Source organism: Podarcis liolepis (genome assembly GCF_965112155.1).
Source record: "Podarcis liolepis genome assembly, chromosome: 6".
NCBI lineage: Eukaryota > Metazoa > Chordata > Lepidosauria > Squamata > Lacertidae > Podarcis > Podarcis liolepis.
Genome location: NC_139559.1, coordinates 99,357,038 through 99,383,278, shown reverse-complemented (window position 1 = coordinate 99,383,278; position 26,241 = coordinate 99,357,038). Strand labels below are relative to the sequence as shown.

The 26,241-nt window shown below is 45.7% G+C and overlaps 1 protein-coding gene across 1 annotated transcript in view; it reads right to left on the bottom strand.

Annotated features, from left to right (window-relative positions):
• Nucleotides 1–25,327, bottom strand: part of RAMP3 (receptor activity modifying protein 3) — a 58,224-nt gene extending 32,897 nt beyond the window's left edge. The window contains exons 1-2 of the mRNA XM_083507270.1: nucleotides 23,702–25,327; nucleotides 12,484–12,513 (exon numbers count right to left, since the gene is read on the bottom strand). Coding sequence (XP_083363396.1) covers nucleotides 12,484–12,513; nucleotides 23,702–23,753 — 82 coding nt within the window. The 5' untranslated portion in view covers nucleotides 23,754–25,327. The remainder of the gene's footprint in view (nucleotides 1–12,483; nucleotides 12,514–23,701) is intronic.
• Nucleotides 25,328–26,241: the final 914 nt, after the last annotated feature.

Sequence of the window (26,241 nt, the reverse complement as noted above, 5' to 3'; positions counted from 1 at the left end):
ACTGCTGCCTCTGTCCCCCTCACTAAGGAGTCACCTTCTACCAGTGCTTTTTTTTCTAAGGGGGGGGAAGGTGCTGGTACTCACTCTCCCCAGGCATTTCTGGCAAGGGGAGGGAGAAGGGAAGGCAGCAGAAGCAGCAGCTGTGGTGGTGGACAAGGAGGAGGAGGAGAAAGATAAGAGAGGGAGGGTGGAGAGAGGGCTGCCCGCCTGCCTGCCTGCCTGAGAGCCTGGGCACTTGCCTGGCACCAGGGCTGCTGGGCATCGGTGAAAAACTGAGCAGGCAGAAGAGGATTGGGGCATTCTGGGGGAGGCACCAGAACTGGGGGCTCTAACATTGCCTGGCTCCCAACAGGATGTGGCAGGAGCTGGGAAAGGGCGTCCTGCTTGGTGCTCAGGGATTTTTCCTCTCCCTCCACTCCATTGCCTTGGAGACAGGGAAGAGTTCAAGCATGCAGGGCGGAGGCCTCTGGAGCAGCCCAGGCCAGCTTCCCACGGCTCACAGCAAACCTGCAGTGGCTGCTTCAGTCTGCCCTGGCCTGTCAATGTAGCATAGGCAGGGGACAGGCTTCTGGTGGTCTCATCTCAGATGGAAAAGAGGGCAGGGCTCCTGCACATGCAGGTCTTGTGGAGGAAACAGAAACTCCATAGCAAATGTCACTTACACGCCATAACCAGCCATTGGTGGTGGTAGTAAGACTTGCCACTCCATGAAAGTGCTGCATGAAGTGGGGGAGGGGCAGGCAGGGAAACACCAATGCAATCCTTTCACACTGCTGTATTCTCAGCAGTGGAAAAACATTCCTCAGTAATACATAAATTGGACCACTTGTTTCATCCAAAGTATTTCTGCATGCCTTAAATCGTTCATTTAAAAAAAAAAAAGCAGAAAGGGAGCAATGCATCAATGCATCAATGATGCCTGGCTTTGGGCTGTACTGCAGGCCAAGAAATAATCTGACTAGATTTTGACAGATATATTATATTAAAAATCTATGTTTGCATATCCATGCTTTTAAATCCCAGGAACCACTGTTTATTGTATCTGTGCAGCACTTAAAAAGCGGTTGTCAGCTACTAAAGAATAGGTGAGGGGACTTCCAGTCATGTAGAAAATGATACTTTTATTACCTGCAACAGAGATTACCTGCAACAGAGATAGCTTCATCTATCTATCACAGATATTTCAAAAATATGCACTCTCTAAGAATGAAAGGTAGAAATTAACTAGGTCTGGATTTTTTTTAACTTGTTGAATATTTAGAAGTGTAAATTTATATGCAAATATTCATTAGCTTTATTGATAGTACAGTGCATGCATGTTCCTGATAACTCATTGTTAAGCATTGTCAGGGGTTTAGGAGCAGAGGCACGGGCAAGGGAGGAAACAGAGAGCGAAGGGGAGGAGGCAGAAGAAAAGATGAGTGATGACGACGACCCGAGATCTCCTAGTCTTTCCAGTGAATCAGAGGATTCACAGAAAGGAGCACCAGTGGCCAGGGCAAGGGGGGAGTCTAGGGGGGCACCCCAGGAAGATAGAGCCAGAGGGGACTCAGGGGGGAGCAGCTGGAAATCGGGACCAGCGTCACCGCCAGGAAGCAGGGAAGAGGAAGGGAGCCAGGGGGGAAGCGCTGGCAGCTCACCACAGGAGGGAGGGCATGAGTCAGGAGTGGCCACACCTCCATCGGGGAGCGAAGAAACGGTTAAGAGGAAAGTGGAAGGTTGGGCGCGCGCGCCAAGTTCAAATGCAGAGGAAGGCGGCGCAGTAAGCAGCCCCGAAAGGGAACCAGGTCCTAAAGCCCGGCGCAAGGAGGCAGGAGGGTCCGGGTCAGCGTCAGAAGAATCCCGGAAGGAAGAAGCCCCGGGGGGTAGAGGGACCCAGAGGAGGACAGTCAGGCGGAAAAGGTGGAGCAAGGCTAGGATATTAAGTTGGTGCACACGGGGCGGAGACTCAGACGGAGCTTCGCCGACCTAGCTACTAGACGTAGAGTTGCGCGCAGCAGCGTGAGAATGGAAACTGTAATTCAATAAAGACTTTTACTTAATGATCGCTGGCTAGCGTGATCCTCTGTGAGCTAGGATCTTCAAGCAGCTCTGACAAGCATGTTGTTGTTGTTATTTCTATGCTGCCTGTCAGGGGCTTGCCATCGGAACAGGGTAGGGAAGCAGAGGGGCAGTTGGGTCACAGGGAACCTCTGAAAATCTTGCAAAGCAGTTCCTCTTCCTGTGGTGAGGAAAGCCCCACCTCCAGTGGGGCAAAGGACCGAAGGATGCTGCTGGGAGCCTCAGCACCGCTCCTGGCCAAGCCGGCCAGGAGGGAAGCACGCCCCTTCCGTCACCCACCCTGCGCAGAGGTGTAAAATGCAAAGAAGGAAGGAAAAGGCTGGGGGTGATGAAGCTCTTGTGCTGGGGGAGGTCCCGGAAACAACCACTCCCGGATTCTGCTAGCAATTGAGACAGACATGAACTTGTGGCTCTGCACTATAAATAGTTTTGCGCCAAAATAAAATCTGAAAAAGACAGGTCGGAGTCCTGACTCACGAGCAACCACCATTGCCATCTGACACCGCCCATCTGACTGGGTTGCCCCAACCATGTCCCACCAAAAAATAGTAAAAGCACAACACAACATCACACACTAAAAACTTCCCTGAATGTCTAATAATAATAATAATAATAATCACATAGCTGTTTATCTGTTTGACATCAGCTGGGGCAGCATTCCACAGGGCAGGCGACACTACCAAAAGGCCTTCTGCCTGGTTCCTTGTAACCTCACATTTGGCAATGAGGGAACCAGCAGGAGGCCCTCAGAGGTGGACCTCAGTGTCTGGTTTTGGACGATGGAGGTGAAGATGCTTCTATTACATATAATAATAATAATACCTTTATTGTCAATGTACAACCTGTGTACAATGAAATTAACCGAGCCTCCCCCCCCCCACAAACACTCAATCTTATTGCACTCTGTGTGCTTGTCGCACAAAACACCAACCCCAAAAGTCAGTTGCACTATATTATTTTCCGTTTAGCAGCCTATCAGCCCATGGATAGAAACTGTTTTTTAGCCTGTTGGTACGACTGATTATACTTCTATATCTCCTGCCAGAGGCTGGAAGATTAAAGAGGTGCTGGCCAGGGTGTGAATAGTCCCTGAAAATTTTTCTCTCTTTCCTAAGGCAACGATCGCTTGCAAAGTCATCTGTCGGGCTCAGGTGACAGCCCATGATATATGCTGTGTTCACCACCCTCTGTAAAGACTTTCTGTACATGGCTGTATCACCACACTGTGATACAATATGAGAGGACACTTTTTATTGTAGACTGGTAGAAGGTCATCAGTTGTTGTTTAACATTGTCCTTTTGCAGGACCCTGAGAAATGGAGTCTTTTTTGGGCCTTCCTAACCACCTGTGTTATATTGTTTTTCCAAGTGAGGTCTTCACTAGGTAAACTCCCAGGAATTTAAAGCAAGAGACTCTCTCCACACAACCCCTTCCCCCCACCCGATATACAACAGGGCTAGTTCCCCTCTCTTCCTCCAAAAGTCCAACACCATCTCCTTTGTCTTGCTAATATTTAGGTGCAAGTTATTCTCTAAGCCAGTGTTTCCCAACCGGTGTTCCGTGGCACACTAGTGTGCCGCCGGACGTTGCCTGGTGTGCCGTGGGAGGGAGGCGGGCGAGTCGGGCTAATCCTCCGACGAGCTCCACCTCCAGACCCATTGCTCAAATCCTTTAACCCAGGAGGGCAGGGAGGGGGGGGGGAGAAAGAGAAAAAAGAAAGGGTGGAAAAAAAGAAGGGGAAGAGAAAATATTTTTTTTTAAAAAGGAAAGAGAGGAAAAAAAGCGAGGGATGGAGGAAGGGGAATAAACAGAAGGGGAGGACAATGAAGAGGGGCGGGGCTTGGCAGGCAGCAGATAACTGGGGAGGGGGGCGCGGCTGGCGGCGGCTCAAGGCAGGAAGGGAGGAGCTGCCTCGCGGAGAGTCTTGGGCTGCAGAGATTTCCCGTTCAGGAGCGCGGGAGGCCATGCCGTGGATGGGAATCTCCTCCTCCTCTTCCTCCTCCTCCTCCAGGAGAGAGGGTGGTCCGCCCCACCGAGTCGGGCCTGCTCAAGCGTGGGAGCCTATAGTTAGAGCTCAGCTCCTTTTCTTGCCTTCCCCGCCCCCCCCCCCACGGAGCACATTTTCCTCGCCCCCCCAACCCTCGCATGTAGAATAGAAGCCCTCCAGCCTCCACGGTGCACAAACTCTCCCCTCTGCAACGAAGCGCTTTGTTGCATATCTTTGGTGAGGTTTTTAGGCAGTCTTGGTGCACCTTAAATCAGCGCTAATTGCGCCTGGACGCAGTATTTACTTCCGAGTAGGCCCCCTTCTCCCCCCCCCCCCCCCGGTAGCACCTGACGTTGCTATTCGTATCATCAGGTTTGTTTGTTGATAATTTAATTGTTTTAAAAGCATCATGCTAAAGAGCTCTCTCCCACCCCCAGACCCTTGGGCAAGACAGAAACACACACATACACAAACACAGAGATTGAGCCCTGCAGGTTTTATGAAATGAATGGATTCTGAATGCCTGTTTCAGTGGCTTGTCCGCCTTAGGCTGCTGGGCCAGACACCTGTTACACGGTGCAGTCCGTAAGCTGTGAGCGCTGCTACCTGCCGCCGAGACCACGTAACGACAGTCTTGAAAGACCTACATTGGCTCCCAGTACCTTTCCGAGCACAATTCAAAGTGTTGGTGCTGACCTTTAAAGCCCTAAGCGGTTTCGGTCCAGTATACCTGAAGTAGCGTCTCCGCCACCATCGTTCAGCCCAGACACTGAGATCCAGTGCCAAGGGCCTTCTGGCAATTCCCTCACTGTGAAAAGTGAGGTTACAGGGAACCAGGCAGAGGGCCTTCTCGGTAGTGGCGCCCGCCCTGTGGAATGCCCTCCCATCAGACATCAAAGAGATAACCATTACCTTCTATGCTGTTACTATTTTTTTATTTTTTTTTACATAAGTAAAAAGTGACCTTTCCCCATCTGGCATGGTGGTGTGCCTCGAGATTTTTTTCATGAAACAAGTGTGCCTTTGCCCAAAAAAGGTTGGGAAACACTGCTCTAAGCACCATGGGGTATGTTATGCACTGAAGTTCTCACCCTGGGCCAGCAGGGGGATACTGTAGATAGTTATGCAAATAAGGGATCGAAAGTGATGTTCAGTGATTGGATAGTTTTAGAAAGTTGTTACAATTATGTGTACTGGAGCTCTATATAAGCAGGCTGACTGAGCCCTTCAGCTCAGTTCTGTTCTGGCCTCTAAATAAACAAGAGCTGTTTGAAGAGTTGCTGTGTCGTCTGATATGTTCACCCACAACTTAACAGGGTAGATCAGGCAACCTAAGGTCCGAGGTCCGGATGCGGCCCAATCACCTTCTCAATCCGGCCCGCGGACGGTTGGGGAATCAGCATGTTGTGTCCTTTTATTTAAAATGCATCCCTGGGTTGTTTGTGGGGCCTGCCTGGTGTTTTTACATGAGTAGAATGTGTGCTTTATTTAAAATGCATCTCTGGATTATTTGTGGGGCATAGGAAAATGTTTTTGTTCTTTTCAAAATATAGTCCGGCCCACCACATGGTCTGAGGGACGGTGGACCAGACCACGGCTGAAAAGGTTGCTGACCCGGATGTAGATACTTTTTGAACCTCCCCCGTACGCTGATTCATCTCCACCTGTAATTAGACCCATTACGGTAGTATCATCTGCAAACTTAATAATTACAGTGGGTGGATCAGATGAAATACAGTCATATGTCATATGTATACAACAAGTAGAGGTAGGGACTTTGCACACATCCCTGTGGGGTGCCAGTGCTGCGCTTCAGGGAGGTAGATGCAACAGGCCCAATCCTCACTGTTTGTGTCCGATCCCTCAATAAGTCTTTAATCCAGTCACAGATGGTAGAAGAAAGGTCTAGTTCCATCAGCTTTTTGATAAGAATGTCTGGAAGGATGGTATTAAAAGCCAAGGTTTAATCAATAAACAACATTCTAACATGAAATTCTAACATAATGCCCCAGTCTCTCCAGATGACTCGCTGCAAGGTGAAAGGCTTCATCTGTTGACCTATTTCTCCTATAGGCGAACTGATGTTTATCAAAATCCAGTGGAAAGCATGTCCTAAGGTGTTGAAGGACCAATCTCTCAAAGCATTTCATCACTACAGATGTTAATGCAATAAGTCTGTAGTCATTTAGGCAGTTAGTTGCTGTTTTCTCTGGGACTGGGACAATGGTTGCTGCATGATGGAATGGAATACAAGCTGTTTGCAGAGAGATGTTAAAAATCCTTGTCAGGACCCCTGCTAGCTGATTGGCACAATTTTTTACCACTATCCCCAGCACCCCATGTGGACCAGCAACTTTACTGGGATTCACCGCCCTCAATGCAGCTTTCACTTGATGGTCATATAGAATAAGTGGCTGAGAGTTTGTAGGCTGGTGGCAGGAGCTATGATACCTGATCTTTTTACCTCATAGTGGGCAAAGAATATGTTCAGCTCCTCTGCCAACAAATCATCGGCCTTAACCATGTTCCTCGTATTGCCCTTATAGTTGGTTAGATGCTGCAGTCCCTACCACACTTGTTTCGTGTTGTTAACGGCTAGACAATTCTCCACCTTAAGCTTATATTGTTGTTTTGCCGCCTTAATGCCTTTCCTGAGCTTTGTTCTTGCCCCTCTGTATATATCTATGTTCCCTGCCTTGAAGGCAGTATCCCGAGCTTTCAGTATCCCAACCTTACTTCAGGTTTGCAGTTCCCATAGACTCTAATGCACCTCTCCATTGTTACATCATCAGTGAACTCTTTAACGTAAGAAAGTACAGCGTCTGTGTATCTGTGCAGATTTTGATGTTCAAACACGCTCCAATCAGTACTTTCAAAACAATCCTGGAGCTGACTGAAAGCGCCCTCTGGCCAGATTCTAACTGTTTTTTATAACTGGCTGAATTCTTCTCCTAAGAGGGATATACTTTGGACATAAAAAAGTGAAGAATGGTCAGATGAACCTACGTGGGGGAGGGAAATTGCCCTGTATGCCTGCTTCAGATTGGAATACACACAGTCCAAAATATTCTTCCCTCTAGTGGCAAAATTCACATACTGTTCAAACAGGAAAAACTGTCTTCAGGCAGGCCTGATTGAAATCCCCTGCCACAACAAGGACGCCCTCTGGATGGATTTGCTGCTGCCTAGGTATGACGTCTTAGGTATGACAACAACAATAAAGGTATAGAAAATGCTGCTCTGACATTAGCATCAGGTGGAATGTAAGCGGCTATGATAATTATCACAGTTACTTCTCTAGGCAGATTTAATGGCCTACATGTTGTTGTTGTTGTTGTTTAGTCATTTAGTTGTGTCTGACTCTTCGTGGCCCCCTGGACCAGAGCACGCCAGGCACTTCTGTCTTCCACTGCCTCCCGCAGTTTAGTCAAACTCATGCTGGTAGCTTTGAAAACACTGTCCAACCATCTCGTCCTCTGTCGTCCCCTTCTCCTTGTGCCCTCCATCTTTCCCAACAACAGGGTCTTTTCCAGGGAGTCTTCTCTTCTCATGAGGTGGCCAAAGTATTGGAGTCTCAGCTTCAGGATCTGTCCTTCCAGTGAACACTCAGGGCTGGTTTCCTTAAGAATGGATAGGTTTGATCTTCTTGCAGTCCATGGGACTCTCAAGAGTCTCCTCCAGCACCATAATTCAAAAGCATCAATTCTTTGGCGATCAGCCTTCTTTATGGTCCAGCTCTCACTTCCATACATCACTACTGGGAAAACCATAGCTTTAACTGTACGGACCTTTGTTAACAAGGTGATGTCTCTGCTTTTTAAGATGCTGTCTAGGTTTGTCATTGCTTTTCTCCCAAAAAGCAGGCGTCTTTTAATTTCGTGGCTGCTGTCACCATCTGCAGTGATCATGGAGCCCAAGAAAGTAAAACCTCTCACTGCCTCCATTTCTTCCCCTTCTATTTGCCATGAGGAGATGGGACCAGTGGCCATGATCTTCGTTTTTTTGATGTTGAGCTTCAAACCATATTTTGCACTCTCCTCCTTCACCCTCATTAAAAGGTTCTTTAATTCCTCCTCAATTTCTGCCATCAAGTTTGTGTCATCTGCATATCTGAGGTTGTTGATATTTCTTCCGGCAATCTTAATTCCGGCTAGGGATTCATCCAGCCCAGCCTTTCGCATGATGAATTCTGCATATAAGTTAAATAAGCAGGGAGACAATATACAGCCTTGTCGTACTCCTTTCCCAATTTTGAACCAATCAGTTGTTCCATATCCAGTTCTAACTGTAGCTTCTTGTCCCACATTTCTCAGGAGACAGATGAGGTGATCAGGCACTCCCATTTCTTTAAGAACTTGCCATAGTTTGCTGTGGTCGACACAGTCAAAGGCTTTTGCATAGTCAATGAAGCAGAAGTAGATCTCTTTCTGGAGCTCTCTAGCTTTCTCCATAATACAGCGTATGTTTGCAATTTGGCCTCTGCCCCTTCAAAATCTAGCTTGCACTTCTGGGAGTTCTTGGTCCACATACTGCTTGAGCCTACCTTGTAGAATTTTAAGCATAACCTTGCTAGGGTGTGAAATGAGTGCAGTTGTGTGGTAGTTGGATAATTCTTTGGCACTGCCCTTCTTTGGGATTGGGATGTAGACTGATCTTCTCCAATCCTCTGGCCACTGCTGAGTTTTCCAAACTTGCTGGCATATTGAGTGTAGCACCTTAACAGCAGCATCTTTTAAAATTTTAAATAGTTCAGCTGGAATACCATCACTTCCACTGGCCTTGTTATTTGCAGTGCTTTCTAAGGCCTATTTGACTTCACTCTCCAGGATGTCTGGCTCAAGGTCAGCAACCACACTACCTGGGGTGTAGGAGACATCCATATCTTTCTGGTATAATTCCTCTGTGTATTCTTGCCACCTCTTCTTGATGTCTTCTGCTTCTGTTAGGTCCTTTCCACTTTTGTCCTTTATTATAGTAATCTTTGTACGAAATGTTCCTTTCATATCTCCAATTTTCTTGAACAGATCTCTGGTTCTTCCCATTCTGTTGTTTTCCTCTATTTCTTTGCATTGCTCATTTAAGAAGGCCTTCTTGTCTCTCCTTGCTATTTTCTGGAAATCTGCATTCAATTTCCTATATCTTTCACTATCTCCCTAGCATTTTGCTTGCCTTCTCTCCCCCGCTATTTGTAAGACCTCATTGGACAGCCACTTTGCTTTCTTGCATTTCCTTTTCATTGGGATGGTTTTCGTTGCTGCCTCCTGTATAATGTTACAAGCCTCCATCCATAGTTCTTCAGACACCAAATCTAAATCCTTAAACCTGTTCCTCACTTCCACTGTATATTCATAAGGGATTTGATTTAGATTGCATCTTACTGGCCCAGTGGTTTTTCCTACTTTCTTCAGTTTAAGCCTGAATTTTTCTATAAGAAGCTGATGATCTGAGCCACAGTCAGCTCCAGGTCTTGTTTTTGCTGACTGTATAGAGCTTCTCCATCTTTGGCTGCAGAGAATATAATCAATCTGATTTCGATGTTGCCCATCTGGGGATGTCCATGTGTAGAGTCGTCTCTTGTCTTGTTGGAAAAGATTGTTTGTGATGACCAGCTTGTTCTCTTGACAGAACTCTATTAGCCTTTGCCCTGCTTCGTTTTGATCTCCAAGGCCAAACTTGCCAGTTGTTCCTTTTATCTCTTGATTCCCTACTTTAGTATTCCAATCCCCTATGATGAAAAGAACATCCTTCTTTGGTGTCAATTCTATAAGGTGTTGTAAGTCTTCATAGAATTGGTCAATTTCAGTTTCTTCAGCTCCAGTAGTTGGTGCATAAACTTGGGTTACTGTGATGTTAAAAAGTCTGCCTTGGATTCGTATCGAGATCATTCTATCATTTTTGAGACTGCATCCCAGTACAGCTCTCGCCACTCTTTTGTTAACTATGAGGGCCACTCCATTTCTTTTATGGGATTCTTGCCCACAGTAGTAGATATGATGGTCATCCGAACTGAATTCGCCCATTCCTGTCCATTTTAGTTCACTGATGCCCAGGATGTCAATATTTATTCTTGCCATCTTATTTTTGACCACATCCAACTTACCAAGGTTCATGGTTCTTACATTCCAGGTTCCTATGCAATATTTTTCTTTACAGCATTGGACTTTCCTTTCGCTTCCAGGCATATCCGCAACTGAGCGTCCTTTCGGCTTTGGCCCAGCCGCTTCATCAGCTCTGAATCTACTTGTACTTGTCCTCCGCTCTTCCTCAGTAGCATGTTGGACGCCTTCCGACCTGAGGGGCTCATCTTCCAGTGTCATAACTTTTATATGTCTGTTGTCTTTGTCCATTGAGTTTTCTTGGCAGGGATACTGGAGTGGCTTGTCGGTTCCTCCTCCAGGTGGATCACATTTGGTCAAAACTCTCCACTATGACCTGTCCATCTTGGGTGCCCTGCTCGACATAGTTCATAGCTTCTCTGAGTTATTCAAGCCCCTTTGCCACAGCAAGGCAGTGATCCATGAAGGGGGGCCTACATGTAACTACCATCAATTCCACATCTGGGGAGCAGTACGTATAAGCTACTCTGCTGTTAATACACCAACCACTGTGTATATAAATTCAGATTCCTCCTCCCCTAGCCTTACCAAAATTACTGTTTCTATCAGAGCGATAAATTACTTGGTTTGTCAGCTCCACTGCCGCATCTGGTATTGCTGAAAGTTTCCATAATAGATTTCCGTAATAATTGCAAAACAGCTCTCACAAAGAGGCTTACTTACTGCCATCTGCAACTCTAGTTTGTCAAATTTATGGACGAGAGATCTGATGTTAGTCAGGAAGACACTTGGCAGTGCTGGTCTAGTGGGTTGTTTTCAAAGCCGAGTCAACAAACCAGCTCTGCACCCTCGCCTTTCGCTTCTCTTGGCACTTCCCCCTCCCGATGACAATCCATGGAGAACCTGGAGATCTCGCTATGCAATTTGGTATACTGTGGGACTGCTGAAACCCTCTCGTTATCTCTAATTTGCTTGCAAGCCTGATGTTTACCAGTTCTATGTGTGAGTAGGTGAAGTCCGCTCCTTGCACCACATTGTGCAAACACATCCATACACATATTATTCCAAACAGCACACACCCTTCACGGGGGCTCAAAGCCGCAGAGTGTGAACGTGCCACCATCTTGTGCATACAGACATTCAGGATGTACCATGTACCATGAACTGCATAGTTACTATTTCATTGTTCTAGTGTGGTTATTTTGGTTCCTTAAGGCTCAGGCAGTAGAGTGCTCTGCTCTGCTCTGCTCCTGGTTTACAACTCTGTTTCTGACCAAAATCTGTAAGTAATGCATAATGATGTCTATTTTTGCCTTAATAGAAGCTGGAGACTATAGTAGGGTAGGATTTCTTATCTTATATTGGGGGTGGATCTACATGCAGGAAAAAACTCCACTATAAATAAGTCTGAATAAGTCAGCTCCCCCAATATTTTTGGGCAGGGGGCAGCACCCCCTCCAATATTGAGGGGGCTATTACTTCCTGCCACTGCCAGGTGCCCTCTGCACGCCCCAGCCTCCGGCCAGCAGCCTAGGAGCCAAGAGGTGACTGGGACAAGTGCAGAGGGCAATCTCTGCACTTGCTCCTCCCAGCCGCAGCATGGGAGCCCAGGAGCGGAACTGCAGCTGGGACGAGTGAAGCAAAGATAGCCCCCGCCCAGCGCACACCAGGCGGCATCACATGACCACGCCCCCAATGTTGGGGGCAAGTCGGCACCCCTGCCTGGGATTCAAGTCACTGTTTTGCCCTATTTGGGCATTAAAAGCAACAGGATCAGGCCCCTTATTTTATAGTATGATTTTTGTCACTGTTGAGTGACATTTGATTCAGCATATGCAACAATCCAGATCATTCTTTGTGAATGTGTCTATGTGCAAGAGAGGCCATACAAGCAAAGGCCAACCTTGCCATTCCAGCTCTATGCAAGAAGACCTGTTTATGGGAATGGCACCAATCCATCCCATCATTGTGGCCGCTTCATATTAAATCTGTAAAGGATGAAATGTGAAAACCCTCATTTGTGAAGTATGGTTGGCTTTTTCCTTTTTCCTTTGAATACGGAGATACATGTCAAATTCCCAGGCACAACACTCATAGAAAAAATAAAGAGCGCTTCATACCAGACTTCACACATGCTACCTCTCCAGGTAGGGGGGAAATTGTGTTTCTAAAGCAGCTCTTGCAAACATTTCGAGTTTTTATGTAAAAGCTTCAAGCTTGCCACCCTGAAATATAATCAGTTTGCCATCTTTCTTTAATTCAGCACATAATCAAAAAAGCCCAGTGAAGGCACCAGAAATCAATACTTTGAAAGTTTCCTTTATAAAAGAGACATCAGGAACAAGAGCAAACAGAAACATGCAGATTAGACCTCTTACCTGCTAATCCAATTGTCAGTAGACCGTTAACTAGAAAGAAAAAGAGTAGCTATTAGAGATCCATTATTCCAAAATTATCAGAAGTACACTATAGTATTAGTAAATTAGTATATAAACAAAATTATATAGTATATAAACATATATAAACATATGAATTTATATTATATATATATATTATTAATAAATATAGTATATAAACAAAATTAATCATAAACAATTGGATAGAAATGAAGCTGGTGGCATTACATGCTATTGATTTCAATAGAAACTCATTATTAGTTTGTCTCCTTGATTTCAGTGCAAACTTATGTAAAGGATATATGTTCAATGTATATAAAATATTATGTGGTGGTTTGCATTTGCAGAGTGTCTGCTTTTTTCAGAGAACTGTAGCAAGTGCAAAAGGTACTTGTGCAGCTAAAACCGCAAAATGTTTACCTAATAAACTTGCTTATCTAAATGCTCTCTGGGACCAGAGGGAGAATAGTACTTGGACTCTGCACGTGGTCCCACTACCCTAACACAACGCGTTCCTTGGAAATTGTTCATTAGTCGAGCATTCACACAAAGAGTCAACTATTTCTATGATTCCTACGGGAACATTTCTAATCCATGATTTGTCCAATCTCTCTCCTGCCTTCCTCCATGGTTTCTTCCTGAAATAGCTGCAGCCAACCAGCAAAAGAGAGATAAAGGAAAAGCTGATTTGTCGGATCTCTCTCCCAGCCCTACATGGTTTCTGCCCTAATATGGCTGCTGCAAACCAGCAAAGCTCAAGCAAGCAAGCAAGCAAGCAAGGGAGGAAGTGGGCAAACTGGCTGTTTGGATATCTGATTATGCAAAGTGTATAGTGAGGTCGGGGCATGATTCTTTATCTTTGGATTAGTGAATTTTCACATAGTGAGCAAGCAGATTGAAGGACTTGCATGAATTAACAAGCAAGAACCTAAAAAAAGCTGAACTGCATTCCTAGTTGTTTAACAGTAATGTGTTGATTTGAATTTACAACTGTTTTTGCTAACAAGTCTAAAGACAGTTTACTCTGGAACTCTTTCTTGGTGTAGAGATCTCCTTGATTCTGACTCTGAACAAGGTCCCCAACTCATTAGGCCCCCTTCAGACATTGGGTACCACATGCGCAGCAGCCTTGGGGCAGTGGGGCAGAGGGTCAGCCAAATCCCACCAATGGTGCCATCACCCACCATGGAGAGCCAAGAATGCTGCCAGCTTGGAGCTCCCCACACCCAAGTGCTCAGGAAAATCTGTCAAAATCTTTCTACAATTTCTACTTTTAGTTAAGTATTTTTATTTACTTACTTGATTGGGGGGGAGCTCTCCCCCAGCCCTGCCCTGGCTACACCCATAGCCAGGCCTGCGTAAGCTCCTTTTAAGACTTCCCTCTGCAGCAAGGTGGGTGGTGAAATATACTACTTTTGGGTGCGCCTGTTGGCCAATCAGGTTGTTGCATTCTAGGATCCTACCAGCCTATTTTTCTAGGATTCAAGCTCAGTACATAGCAGAGGGGAAGTCAGATGAGGAGGGATTTAAGATTTAAGCTGGTGCTGAGACTCTTGCAAGACTCTCCCTCCAGGGACCTGACAGTCCTGTATCTAGTCAGCATTTTCCTCCACAACTGGACCTGCTTGTGCCCACACACCATCCACCCTGTCCCTCTGGGAATCTCAAGCATGACTCAGAATCTGCTTGCCTGGAGGATTCCCAGCTGTTTCCATGCTTAATGGTGTACCACACACACGTGGCTCCCTCTATGCTCTTGCTGAAATGCAGGTGGGAGCAATAAACAATGATTCCTGGCCTAACATTATATCCAAAAACATTTCAGTGATTTGTTTTGTTCCTAACAAGCCACAAGGTAAAGCCAATGTTTGTTCTTGACTTCCCAACTGCAGTTTGCTTGAGTGAAATAAATTATGAGTTCCCAGCTCTGATGTAATATAAAGCCAAATATTTACTGTTGTGTGTGAATGGGACCAATAAGTTATCTGAAACTTTATTTTTAAAAAACATCTTGCCCTCACCCTCTCTGCCTTCAAATAAGATATGAAAAATATAAATTTAGGAAGCTGTTGTCTGCCTAGCTCAGTATGGTCTGCACTGAGGGGCAGCATCTCTCCAGCACTGCAGGCGACCATTTTCCCCAGCCCTGCTTGGAGATGTCCAGGGTGGATCCAAAGGTTCCTCAGCATGCGAAGCAGAGGCTCTTCCAAGGAGCTACAGCCCCTCCCGCTTCCCATAAGGAAAGGGCACTTCTGCCTGCCGGAAATATTTAGCTGTAACTGTATAACAAAAGCCATAGAACTTGTAATTTGATTTGGCATGATGCGTTCAGGTCTCTAGGAAACACTTTCCCCTGGTTGGGTGGTAGCAAAGTAGTACAGCAAGAGCCTGAAGGGAAACATTTTTTTGATCTGCTTAATAAAATCAGATAATAATCAGCATCAAGACCTTCAGATCTGTTAGAAATATTCCACTTGGAGCTTGTGACACCATAATGAGTCCCGGAGTTGACCAGAATGTTAAAAAAGGGAAAGCAGAGTTATTTCCTCAGCCCAAAGCAGTTCTGTCCAAATATTCCAATGTAAATTGATTCCATTAAATTCAACTGAATTAAGTATCGCTAAAGATTAAAATGTAGTAACGTGCTGGAAATTTCAGTAGCAATCTACTTGCTAAATGATCATAATAAAGTTCAAGCTTCTTAATTAAAGTGCTAATTTTAACAATAGCAATTTGAATTTACGTGCCAGATGTCTCTTTAATTGACACTGCTGCACGAGAGCATTTAACATCCCCCCTAAATAGGTATGGAAACTGAGGCAGATGCTCCTTATAGAAAGCTGAAGCCAAGGGAGTAGCACAATTTTAAGCAAGTAGGGGAAGCCCACAGCTGACAGGCAGCACACTTAGGGAGACACATCCGAGGTGTGGATGAGCCTCTTAAATAGGTTGACAGCTTCCTTTGAGCAGCTAGCCCCAATTCTGATGAGTCCAATTCTTAAGGCGATCCAGCCTGTTTCAGAGCCACTGGCCCAGTGGAGCAGAGGAAGTGAAAGTGATAGGAGTTGTAGTCCAACAATATGAGGAGGGCCACACAGGTTAACCACACCACCTCTAAATCTTGGCAGTCAGGAGCAGGGGATCCTATGCACACAGCTTGGCTTGATGTGGAAAACTAAACTGAGGTAAAAAGTAAAAGGTAAAGGACCCCGTACGGGTATGTCTAGTCAACAGCAATTATGGGGTGTGGTCTCATCTCACTTTTCAGACCAAGGGAGCTGGCATTTGTCCACAGACAGCTTTCCGGATCATGTGGCCAGCAGGTCTAAACCAGCACTGGAGCACAGAGGACCGTGACAAAAGCCAGAGCACATGGAAACACCATTTACCTTCCCACTGCAATGGTACTTATTTATCTACTTACACTGATGTGCTTTCGAACTGCTAGGTTGGCAGGAGCTGGGGGGAAACAACGGGAGCTCACCCCATCAAGCAGATTCAAACCACCAACCTTCTGATCAGCGAGCCCAAGAGGCTCAGTGGTTTAGACCACAGCGCCACCCGCGTCCCCTTACACTTCTTATCCCCTGCAAGAGAATAATAAGATGTGGGGATTGGACAGCCAGAGAGAGGCTGGTGAATGGAGCAGGGCCAGGGAATGGGAGGTGGAAATGAGAAAGCAAGATGAGGGCGGAAACAATAAGAAGATATTCTCAGGGGCGGAACCTGGGAGCATGTAAACCAACAGAGAAATCAAGTAAATAAAGGTTTGGGGACAGGACACATCTTGTTGGAGGCAGAGCTGATGGCCCTTCTCCCTTATGCATCTGATGTGCTCATGAGATCTCCATAGCCCTTCCTCCCCTACTGCCCCCTTTCCCACCATCAGGGAGGTGAAAAAGAAGGCCAGAACAACTTGTTACTCAGAAACGTTGCAGGCTGAACCCAAATACACAATTTATCCTATTCAAAGTCAGGGGGAAGAAAAAATGGTGGATTGCCTGTCCCATGTGTGATTTGTCTTGATAGCAGGTAGTTCCAGCATAATATAGCATTTTATTCAATGCACTTCATCCATTACCTTGGTAATTTTTACAAGAACCCAGTGAGCTAGATGTTCAGTACTATCCTCACTGTGTGCAGAGCAGGTGAGGGATGGGGAAGAGAGAACAATGGCTTGCCAAAGGCCCCCTAAGGTTTGCCATACGTCAGGAAAATTCCTGACATGTCCTGGTTTTCTGGTGTAAAAATGGTGTTGAGGGAATTTTGTTGAATTGCCAAAATGTCAGGGAAGCCCCGACAGAAAAAGCAGTGGAAACAATTTTGGCGGTTTTCAAAAAACAAAAACCCTCAACTTTGTGGGTGTCAGGAATTTTACTATTTGAAATATGGCAACCCTACCTAAGGAGATCTCAGCAGGAGTGGGTCAACTTTTCCATTCACAATTTCAGCCACTGTATGACCTGGCATAGGTCTTTGAGGAACATGAAGGAAATTTAAAAAGAATGGCAGCTAGTGAGCCACATCACCAAGTGCCAGGGATTTGTGTATTAACAAATGGGTGTGTCACAAATGACTTGTACAGACACGCATGGCTTATCTTTGAAAAGTCATATATACAAAGTCACATATACTACAATACTTCAGGTAATATTTGCCACATGTGCAGAACCTTCAAGTGTCCCGATTTAATTGGGACACCCCGAATTTACAGAAGCTGCCCTGGCTTCTGATACCAATCCAGGATGCCCCAATTTTCCCAGAGGCCACTCCAGGCCACACCACTTCTCCTGATGCAACACGGCCTGGCACAAGCTTCCTGCAGGATGCTCTAGGCCAGGCAGCCTCTACCGAAGCCACATGGCCTGGTGTGATCTGCTGAAGTCCACTCTAGGTTGCGCAGCGTCTCATGGAGGCCACTTCAGGAGGATGAAGACAGCAAAGGCAAGAGGAGGGAGGGAGGGAGGGAGGGCAGGCGAGGAAGTGGTCAGTGAAGATAGGTGGTGGTGGGTTGCCCTGAATTTTTGTCACAAAAGGCTGGAGGGTATGCATGCGTGCTGCAGACCTGGTTAGTCCTGGAAATGGAAGCACTAAAAATAAAGTTAAAATCAAAGTCCTCATTTTTTTAAGAGGCACACAAACTAAAATAATTATGTCAACAAAACAAACACAATAAAAAAGATACCAATTTCTGTCTAGTTTGGAAGGTTCTTTTTTGTTCCATTACTCTTTGCCCACTTTAGGAGCAAAGTAGCCTGCAGTGGGAAAATAGGGAGAACAATCATAACATGATGTGAAAAGAACAGAGGAAATGAGGTAAGTGAAGTTAACAGGGGAAACAAAAGCACTGCACAAAGCAAGGATGCATGTTGTAAACGGAAGCCCTCACAAATCTACGGGAGTGAAAAAAATGACTGGCACCAATGGCACCAATACAAGCTACTCTTGTAGCTAATGTGGGGGAAACAAAAAGATGGATTAACAGGACAAATTGGGGCTGGGAAGCAAGCCTAGGATGTACTTCCTTGTCCATTCTCTCAGAAATAGAGCCCTGCCTGACTGTAAAAAAGCGTTGCCGCTTGCCCACATTGGTTTGCCTGGATAACTTCCAATATCTGGATCTATTTTTCCTAAGTGAAGATGCCAACAGCATTCCCATTGGGCATCAAGCTTTCCAAGCTGACCTGGGGGGGGGGGAGCATGCACTCTCATCTTTAAGGAGGCTGATTTCAAAAATCTTAAAGAGCTACTGGGTGATATCCCATGGTCAGAAATACTGAAAGAGAATGTAGTCCAGGATAGATACGAGTTTCATAAATGTATAATATTGAAAGCATAAATGCAGACAATTCCAACAAAAAATAAAAGTGAGGGGCACCCTTGAAAATTGCATAAGAAGCTTACAGATGAGCTGAAATTTAAGAAAGGCATATATAAGAAACGGAAGAAAAGGGAAATCACAAAGGAGGAATATACACAAGTAGCCAACAGTTGCAGGGTAAAGGTCAGGCAGGCTAAAGCACAGAATGAGCTCAGGCTTGCAAAAGAGGTTAAAACTGATAAAAAATGTTTCTTCAGCTATGTTTGAAGCAAGAGAAAGAAAAAGCAAGTACAGTCATACCTTGGTTGTCGAACGCCTTGGTACTCAGACATTTTGGCTCCCGAACGCCGCAAACCCAGAAGTGAGTGTTCCTGTTTGTGAATGTTTTTCGGAAGCCGAATGCCTGGTGTGGCTTCCGCGGCATTCCGACTGAGTTCAGGAAGCTCCTGCAGCCAATCAGAAGATGCACCTTCGTTTTCAAATGTTTTCGGAAGTCAAACGGACTTCCGGAATGGATTCCATTCGAAAACCAAGGTACAACTCTAGGAGATTCCTTTGAATGGAGAAGATGGAGAAATGCTATTGGGTGACAGAGAGAAGGCAGAGCTGCTCACCACCTACTTTTCCCCTGTCTTCACCCAAAAGCGAAGCAGTGCTCAACCTGGTAAAAACAACATAAATGAAGCAAGGAGAGAGCTGCAGCTCAAGATAGAAAAAGGGGTGGCCTGAGAACACCAGGCTAGTTTAAATGAACTCAAATCTCCAGGGCAAATGATGTCCCCATCATCAAAAGGGAAAAACATTAACTACATCAATTCCAGGAAAGTTCCTAGAACAGATAAATAAAGTCTGTGAGCACTTAGAAAAGGATGCTGTGATTACTAAGATCCAACATGAGTTTCTCGAAAACAAGCCAAGCCAGGCGAATCTCTTTTTTCTTTTCAATGCAGTTACAAGCTTGGTGGATCAGCAGAATACTGTGGACTCAGTGTATCTTGATTTCAGTAAGGCTTCTGACAAACTCTTCCATGATATTTTTGTGAGGAAGCTGGTATGTGGTATGTGGGCTAAATGAGGTAACTGTAAGGTGGATTTGAAACTGGTTGGCTAACCAAACCCAAAGACTACATTAATGGTTCCTTATCATCCTGGAAAAAAGTGACAAGTGGGGTCCCTGGGCCCGTTGTTGTTCAATGTCTTTATAAATGACTTGGGTGAAGGAACTGAGGAGATGCTTGTCACATTTGCAGATGACACCAAACTGGGAGGGATAGTGGTGAGAAAAATGCACTCTGCATCTGCTCAGGGATACTTTAGTCTATTAAAATGAGTCATTGGCACTGAGCCTGCTGAGCTGCAGCATAGTTTAAGCTGCACTAAAAGCAATTCAAAACATAAAATCCCTGACAAATTGGATACTGAATTCACTGTTCCAGTAAGAACACTAAACTGAAGAGAGCTAATTCAGTATCAATAGCAGTGCTTCATAATGTACTTTTAGGAATTCTTATAATGTGTGCTTCCTGTTCAGGTTTTCATAGAACACCACTCTTGGGTCAAGCAGACTTTGGCCTGTTCAAATTTATCAACGGCCTTCTGGGAGCGAGAGGCTGCTCCTGTGTCCTTTAGAGAGAGAAATGCCTTGTAGGCTTGAGCTCACTCTACCCTGCAGGTATTTGGGTGCTGTTAATTGTACTCACAGCACACTTTGATCCATCCGGACTTTATAGGTTTGGGTCAGTAGCTGAAACCCCAGGGCCAAATCCAGCTCCTAAGAAGTACCCACTGGCCCCTAGCTGCCAAACCTAAGGTCAAGTGGCGGATGGAGGGTGCTGTGGCTTTGGCACGGGGGCTTGCTCACTTTCCATTTTTAGGAGGGCAACCTTCCCCAATCTGGTGTCTTCCAGATGTAATAGACTACAATTTCCATAAGACCAAGCCAGAATGGCCAAATAATTTGGAGGGAAAGGCTGGCACAGGTGATGCGGGCCAACCACAGACACACACTCATTGCTCAGGGCAGCACTTTCATTAAACTCGTTGCCAAGCAAAATGACAGATGATCAGAATGGAGGTGAGAGGTGTGTGATGCTGCTTTGAGGCTGGAGACTGAGAACCCTATGAAAGGCTGTCAACAATACAGTCCTACATGTTTGTTGTGTTGCTTGGTTAATTTTGGGGGGTGGGGGTGTCACTCTACACAATACATAGGAACAAACTTGGATTTCCTGTGTGTTCACTTTCCTGTGAGCTGCACCTAATCGTGTGTCTCTGGTGAGTATACCTGCATGATGCACATACTTCAGACACATTTGTCTCATTCATGTTGCATTTTGTAGGTTTGTGACTAAGATTTGTATTTATTTTTAGTGTATGAAATGGCCCAGGGTGAGGAAGAAATTGGCCAAGCACAACTGCTTTGCAATTATTCTTTTTAAACTATTCCTAGTCAACATTGGATTCCCCCCCCCCCATGGATGGACACATTTGCGTATGATTTTTGTGTGTGTGTTTTAAAAAGAAATGGCAAAGAAATATTAGCATTATTGTATATATGTCCAAACCAGCACAAATGTGTTTGCACCATTTATAATGAAAATTTGGTTTTTAATTTTTAATTTTATTTAGGTCTGCATCTCTAGTCATCAGTTGTGCAAGAGAGCATGGGAAGCTTTTAGGTGGAACAAAGATCTCTCACTAATTGATAATAGAGGAGAGAGAAGAAGAGAAGATTTTATTTTTTAAAAAAGAAACAGGATTGAACAGTCTCCGTTCCCCAGAGATACTTATCTAACTTGTGGAGCAGATGTTTGCTTTCAAAGGAAGCGGGGGGGGGGGGGGAGGAAGGGGAAAGAGTTGTAAGCAAATCCCTGCCCTTAGAGAGATGACCCGCCATGAAGACAAATAAAGCACTTCTTCTGGCTTTCATTAGGACTTATTTACTATGAAAAAAGCCAAGTCAAAAACAGCCACCAGTGACCAGCTTGCCTACGAAAATAGATGCAGAAATAATTATGAAGGCAATTGGACAAGTTTCTAATTTAAAGGTAGCTAGAATTCATAAGAATAATTACAGTGGTACCTCGGGTTACATACGCTTCAGGTTACAGACTCCGCTAACCCAGAAATATTACCTTGAGTTAAGAACTTTGCTTCAGGATGAGAACAGAAATCGTGCAGCTGTGGTGCAGTGGCAGCAGGAGGCTCCATCAGCTAAAGTGGTGCTTCAGGTTAAGAATAGACCTCCAGAACAAATTAAGTTCTTAACCCGAGGTACCACTGTATGTTTCAGCTAACCCAGATGATAAAACAACCAGAACTTGTACTCAGCTTCCACCCAAAGGAGCCATTCCACATTACAGTTGGGGGGGGGGGCATTTAAAGCAAGACATTAAAGAAAGACACAAGATCTACCCACCTTGGAAGAATGGCAGATGAAGGTGATGGACTATATGGAACTGGCAGAAATGACTGGCAAAATCCGAGACCAGGGAGAAGAGTTGGTGGAAGAAGATTGGAAAAGGTTTAAAGACTATTTACAGAAATATTGTAAAATTAATGAATGTTAGAATGATGTTGGATAGAAACTAAGTGGTCTATAGCTGTAATGTTATAAGGGAATACGAGAAAATGGACGATTAATAGGTAAAAATCCAATGTTACAATATTTTAAGATTGAAGACCAGGATAAACAAAGAGGGGAGGGATTTGCTGAACTATCTGAGCAGGAATACAGAAAAGGGAGGCATGAGGAGGTCCGGGAAATAAGCAAATGAAAGATAAGTCATTGAAAGAGCGAATTGTTTTTAACTATTTTTATTTTTTTTTTTGTTTTTTAAATTTGTAATATTTTGAAAATTTCAATAAATATCTTTAAAAAAATAAATAAAGCAAGACATTAAAACACACAGCTAAATGTAATGTGTAAATATTACAGAAACAAATGTCATGGAGCGGCAATAAGTGCCACCATCCTGCTTAGGGTTCACACCCGGGCCAACCTAAGTTTGTCTTTCTGCAATGTTTAAAATGGCCCTAAATAGGCAGCCCTGCACACACACACACCCTTTACCAATTCCCAAGTCTGGCACAAGATTAAATGAGATAAACATTGTAAAGCCCTTTGGGGGGGAGGCTTAAGATGTCTGCAGTGTGTGACTTCCGGTGCTAACTGCCATAGTGGAGGCACACCCGCATTTGCGGGGATCGCTTCACTGAGTATAAACAAGAATGATTGAGGGTAATTGTGCTTGCAAGCCTCCCCCAGGGTTGGGTGGGAGGAGCTACACTCGCAGTTCACCTGATACCTGGCTCTCAGTTCCAAACGGAATCCAGGAGGCAGGAGGTGCTGAGTTCAAGCGCTTTGCCTATCGGTAACCTTCCGACTCAGCCATTACAAGCAGAAGTTCTTCTGTAGTTTAAGATTTTGACTGATTTGGAGTTAATCTACAGCCATGTTCTGGACCAAGGAGATAAACTGCTAAATAAATCAGCCACGGAGTGATAATGATTTGATTTGGAGAAAGGACTTTCTTTGGAGCATGTGAGTTTTGACTGGGGGTGGGCCTTCACTTTTTCTTTATATATACAACATGGTTGCAGCTTCAATGATTCAGCGACCCTCCCTGAATGTTAATTCTGTGTGAGAATGTTGATATGATTGACTGCACCAAATTTCCACTGGAACGCAATTAAAGTTAAGGCCCTTTGATCTACCGTAGCCCTGGAGGGGCATGCAAAAGTTCTAGAGACCTGAGTCCTCTCCCAATACCAGCTTTCTGCTTTTGCAGTGAGTCCGCCTACAAACATCCCACTCTTGGAGAATGCAGGCTGCTAGAAACATTGCCAACAGAAGCAATTCGAGAAAAAAGCTGGAGAAGAGTGGGGGTGCATTGTATTGCTCGAAATACTTTATTATTGTTCTTCTAGCATGTAAGAAAACCATTTCCTATTCACCTCCATGCTGAGGTGCCAGCTTAAATAAAACAGGGGGTGCAGGTAAGCCTCGCCCCACATAACTGATCACAAGACACACCCTTTGAATGGCAATGCCCAACAACGGTGGGGGGGGCCTGGCCCCCTCAAATATTTTATGGGGGAAGCAAAGAGATCTTGATCCCTAGGAGTTGGCTCCTATGCCCATGGAATTGCCTTGTTTCTTCAAACAAGATCAGAACATTCCCAGAGAGGAATTTTAAAGTACCCACAAGAAGACTTTAGCAAACTCTTTGTTTTTCTTCGTTAGCCGGACTCCTGGAGAAGCCGTGCAATTCCGGGGAGAAGGGGAGGGATATTAACCATGAAATCGGCTACAAAAGAGAACCAGCATTCCTTTCATTGACAGGATGGCTGGAATGAATAGCAGCAGCATGTACTTACCCCACAGCGCAAAGAGAAGATGTTGCACCAGCCATAAAGCATGAATCTCCATCCTGAATCTTTCAAGAGCAATAAGCGCAGCCCGCGATTTTGGGGAGAAGCAGCACACATTGGGGATGAAAAGAGGCGGTTCTGGAGCAGCCCTCAATTCCTTTTACCAAGCCCCTTTTCTCACAGGGAGTCTGTTCTTCCTTCCACAACATCAAGTCCCGAGCAGCAACTTGGTGTTGGCGGCAGCTGGGCGAGGAAAGGGGGATCTTCCTTGCACAAAATCCCACCCTTCTGCTCCTCCCATCACCGAGATGGCAGCAGCAGCAGCAGCAGCAGCAGGAGCCACTGCCCACCGTCTGCTCGCAAAGGCTTTTCCTCGCTGCTTTCTCCTCCCCCAGCCCCCAGGCTGCTTTAGCGGGAGAAGGATGAGGATGTCGCAGCTATTCTAGGATCCTGGGGGGGGGGGAGGGGGGAGGAAAATGCAGCTGGAAGCGGACCTCCCAGGCACAACCAGGAGAGATGTCCGCTCACGGGATGCGGAGATCTATCTATCTATCTATCTATCTATCTATCTATCTATCTATCTATCTATCTATCTATCTATCATCTACACATGCAGCCAGAAAAGGACAGCAGGAGGAAGAAGAGAGCTGGGTGGCTCTTCCCTGTGAAGGGGTGTGCTCTCTCTCTCGTTCTCTTTCTCTCTCTCTTGGGCAAAGTACAGGGCAGTTGCAGTCGTCACAAGATAGCTCTCCGACAACTTTGTCATCTCAGGCGTGAGATGAACTTATTTCAGTGTAGCTTGCCAGAGGACGAGGGTGGAGGTCTTCTGACAACATCGTGATTTATCACTGTGGGATGAGTTGGTATGCTAACACCTGTTTGCAACAAACCTGTTAGGGGCATTAAAGAATCAACTTCAAGGAGCATTTAAAATACTGTAGAGGGGTTGTTGTTGTTTTAAAAAGGGCTTGTCAGCACATTGATGAACAGCACATATTGAGTAAAGGACTGTCCTTTTAAAAAATAGTTTCAGTCCAGTGATTAATATTTGGGCAGGGGTCAGAGGTGCAAGGAAAGCAATTTCCTGTGGATTTAAGAGCTGCAGTGAACACGATACAGAGACTTTGATTTCTGCAAGGGGCTTGCACTACCCCAGTATAATTTTTTTATTTCTTTGAATAGCTGAGATCTTGCCAGAAAACTGCCCTTCAAGTTTCCCTGTTCTCTCCCTGTGGTTTTCCATTACAAGGGCTGTTGTTGATCTATTTTTTTTAAAATGTACATGTTTGCAGTTTGGGTGAGGTTTGTATATGTTTTCATTGATGCGCCTTTTAAGACTGTTACATTTCCCACCATTGTTGTGCTATGAGAACTTCAGAGGGGGCGGTGCTTACTCAGGTTTAGTTTTGTCTGCAAATAAATTGCTGGAGGCATGTGGTGTTTTGCAGTGTTTGAGCTCATTTACAAATATACAGGCTGCACATAGGTGGCAGTGCTCTAACGCAGTGTTTCCCAACCTTTTTTGGGCAAAGGCACACTTGTTTGATGAAAAAAATCTCGAGGCACACCACCATTACAGCCCCGTGACGTCAGCGCGCAGCGTCGCGCCGGGAGGGACGCACGAAAGTGTAAGTTTCTATTTACAGTGTGCTCTCCCAAAGACCTTAACCGTGTAGGTATATGGCCACGAAAAGTAACAGTTGCATTAGCAGTCAGGTTACATTATTTTGACAAGCAGCCGAAGAAGTGAATCTTCCACAAAGCGGCCTGTAGAGGGATGTATGCGTGTTTTGTTGCTGCAAAGATCAGGACACCCCCACTCCCCGCAAAAGTACTTGGTATTAGGCACATTTTCATCGGGCTTTTCCTTGCAATGCACAACAAGAGGAGTGATGTAAAAGCAGGTCGGGGCCCGTGTCGGACTCGGGTTCACACGTTAAGTGTTGGCCACCCTGCCAGCACTTTGGATCGGCAAAAAGGAAGGGCATGATACAGCTGGGGGCTAGCCAGCTGGCATCTCGACCCCTGAAGGATGCCGACAGCCCCAAAGCCCATTTCCACGCTCAGGGAACCTCGCCTGAGCAGAAACTGTTTTTGAGCGCGTGTGAAGGGCGCCCTTCCATCACCTTGGAGTCAATTACCACTAACTTGGAGGATGTTCTCCCCTCCCCGGTGGGGAACGACCTGCCCCCCCTTCCCCCACGCCTTGCATTTCAGCCATTCCCACAAGCTTCGCTCTAACGCCACCCGCCCAACAGAGGGGGCTCCTGGGCAGAGTCCACGAAGGCCTTTGGCCACAACGCGCCCCTTGGCCTCCGAGTACCCCGAGGACTCTATGTTGCTCTGTTTGTGTTTGCGCGCGCGCGCGTTTCCCCCCTTCCCGCCTTCTCCCCGCGAAGCAACGAAAGAGGGCGCCTCAACTCCGGGAGGTGGGCAGGGAGCGGGGGGAGCGGCCAGACGGGCTCCGCTGGGGGACTTTCGGCTGCCGGAGGCGGGGAAGGGGCGGCTGCAGCGGACCCGGAAGTGGTTGCGCCCATCGGGGGCGG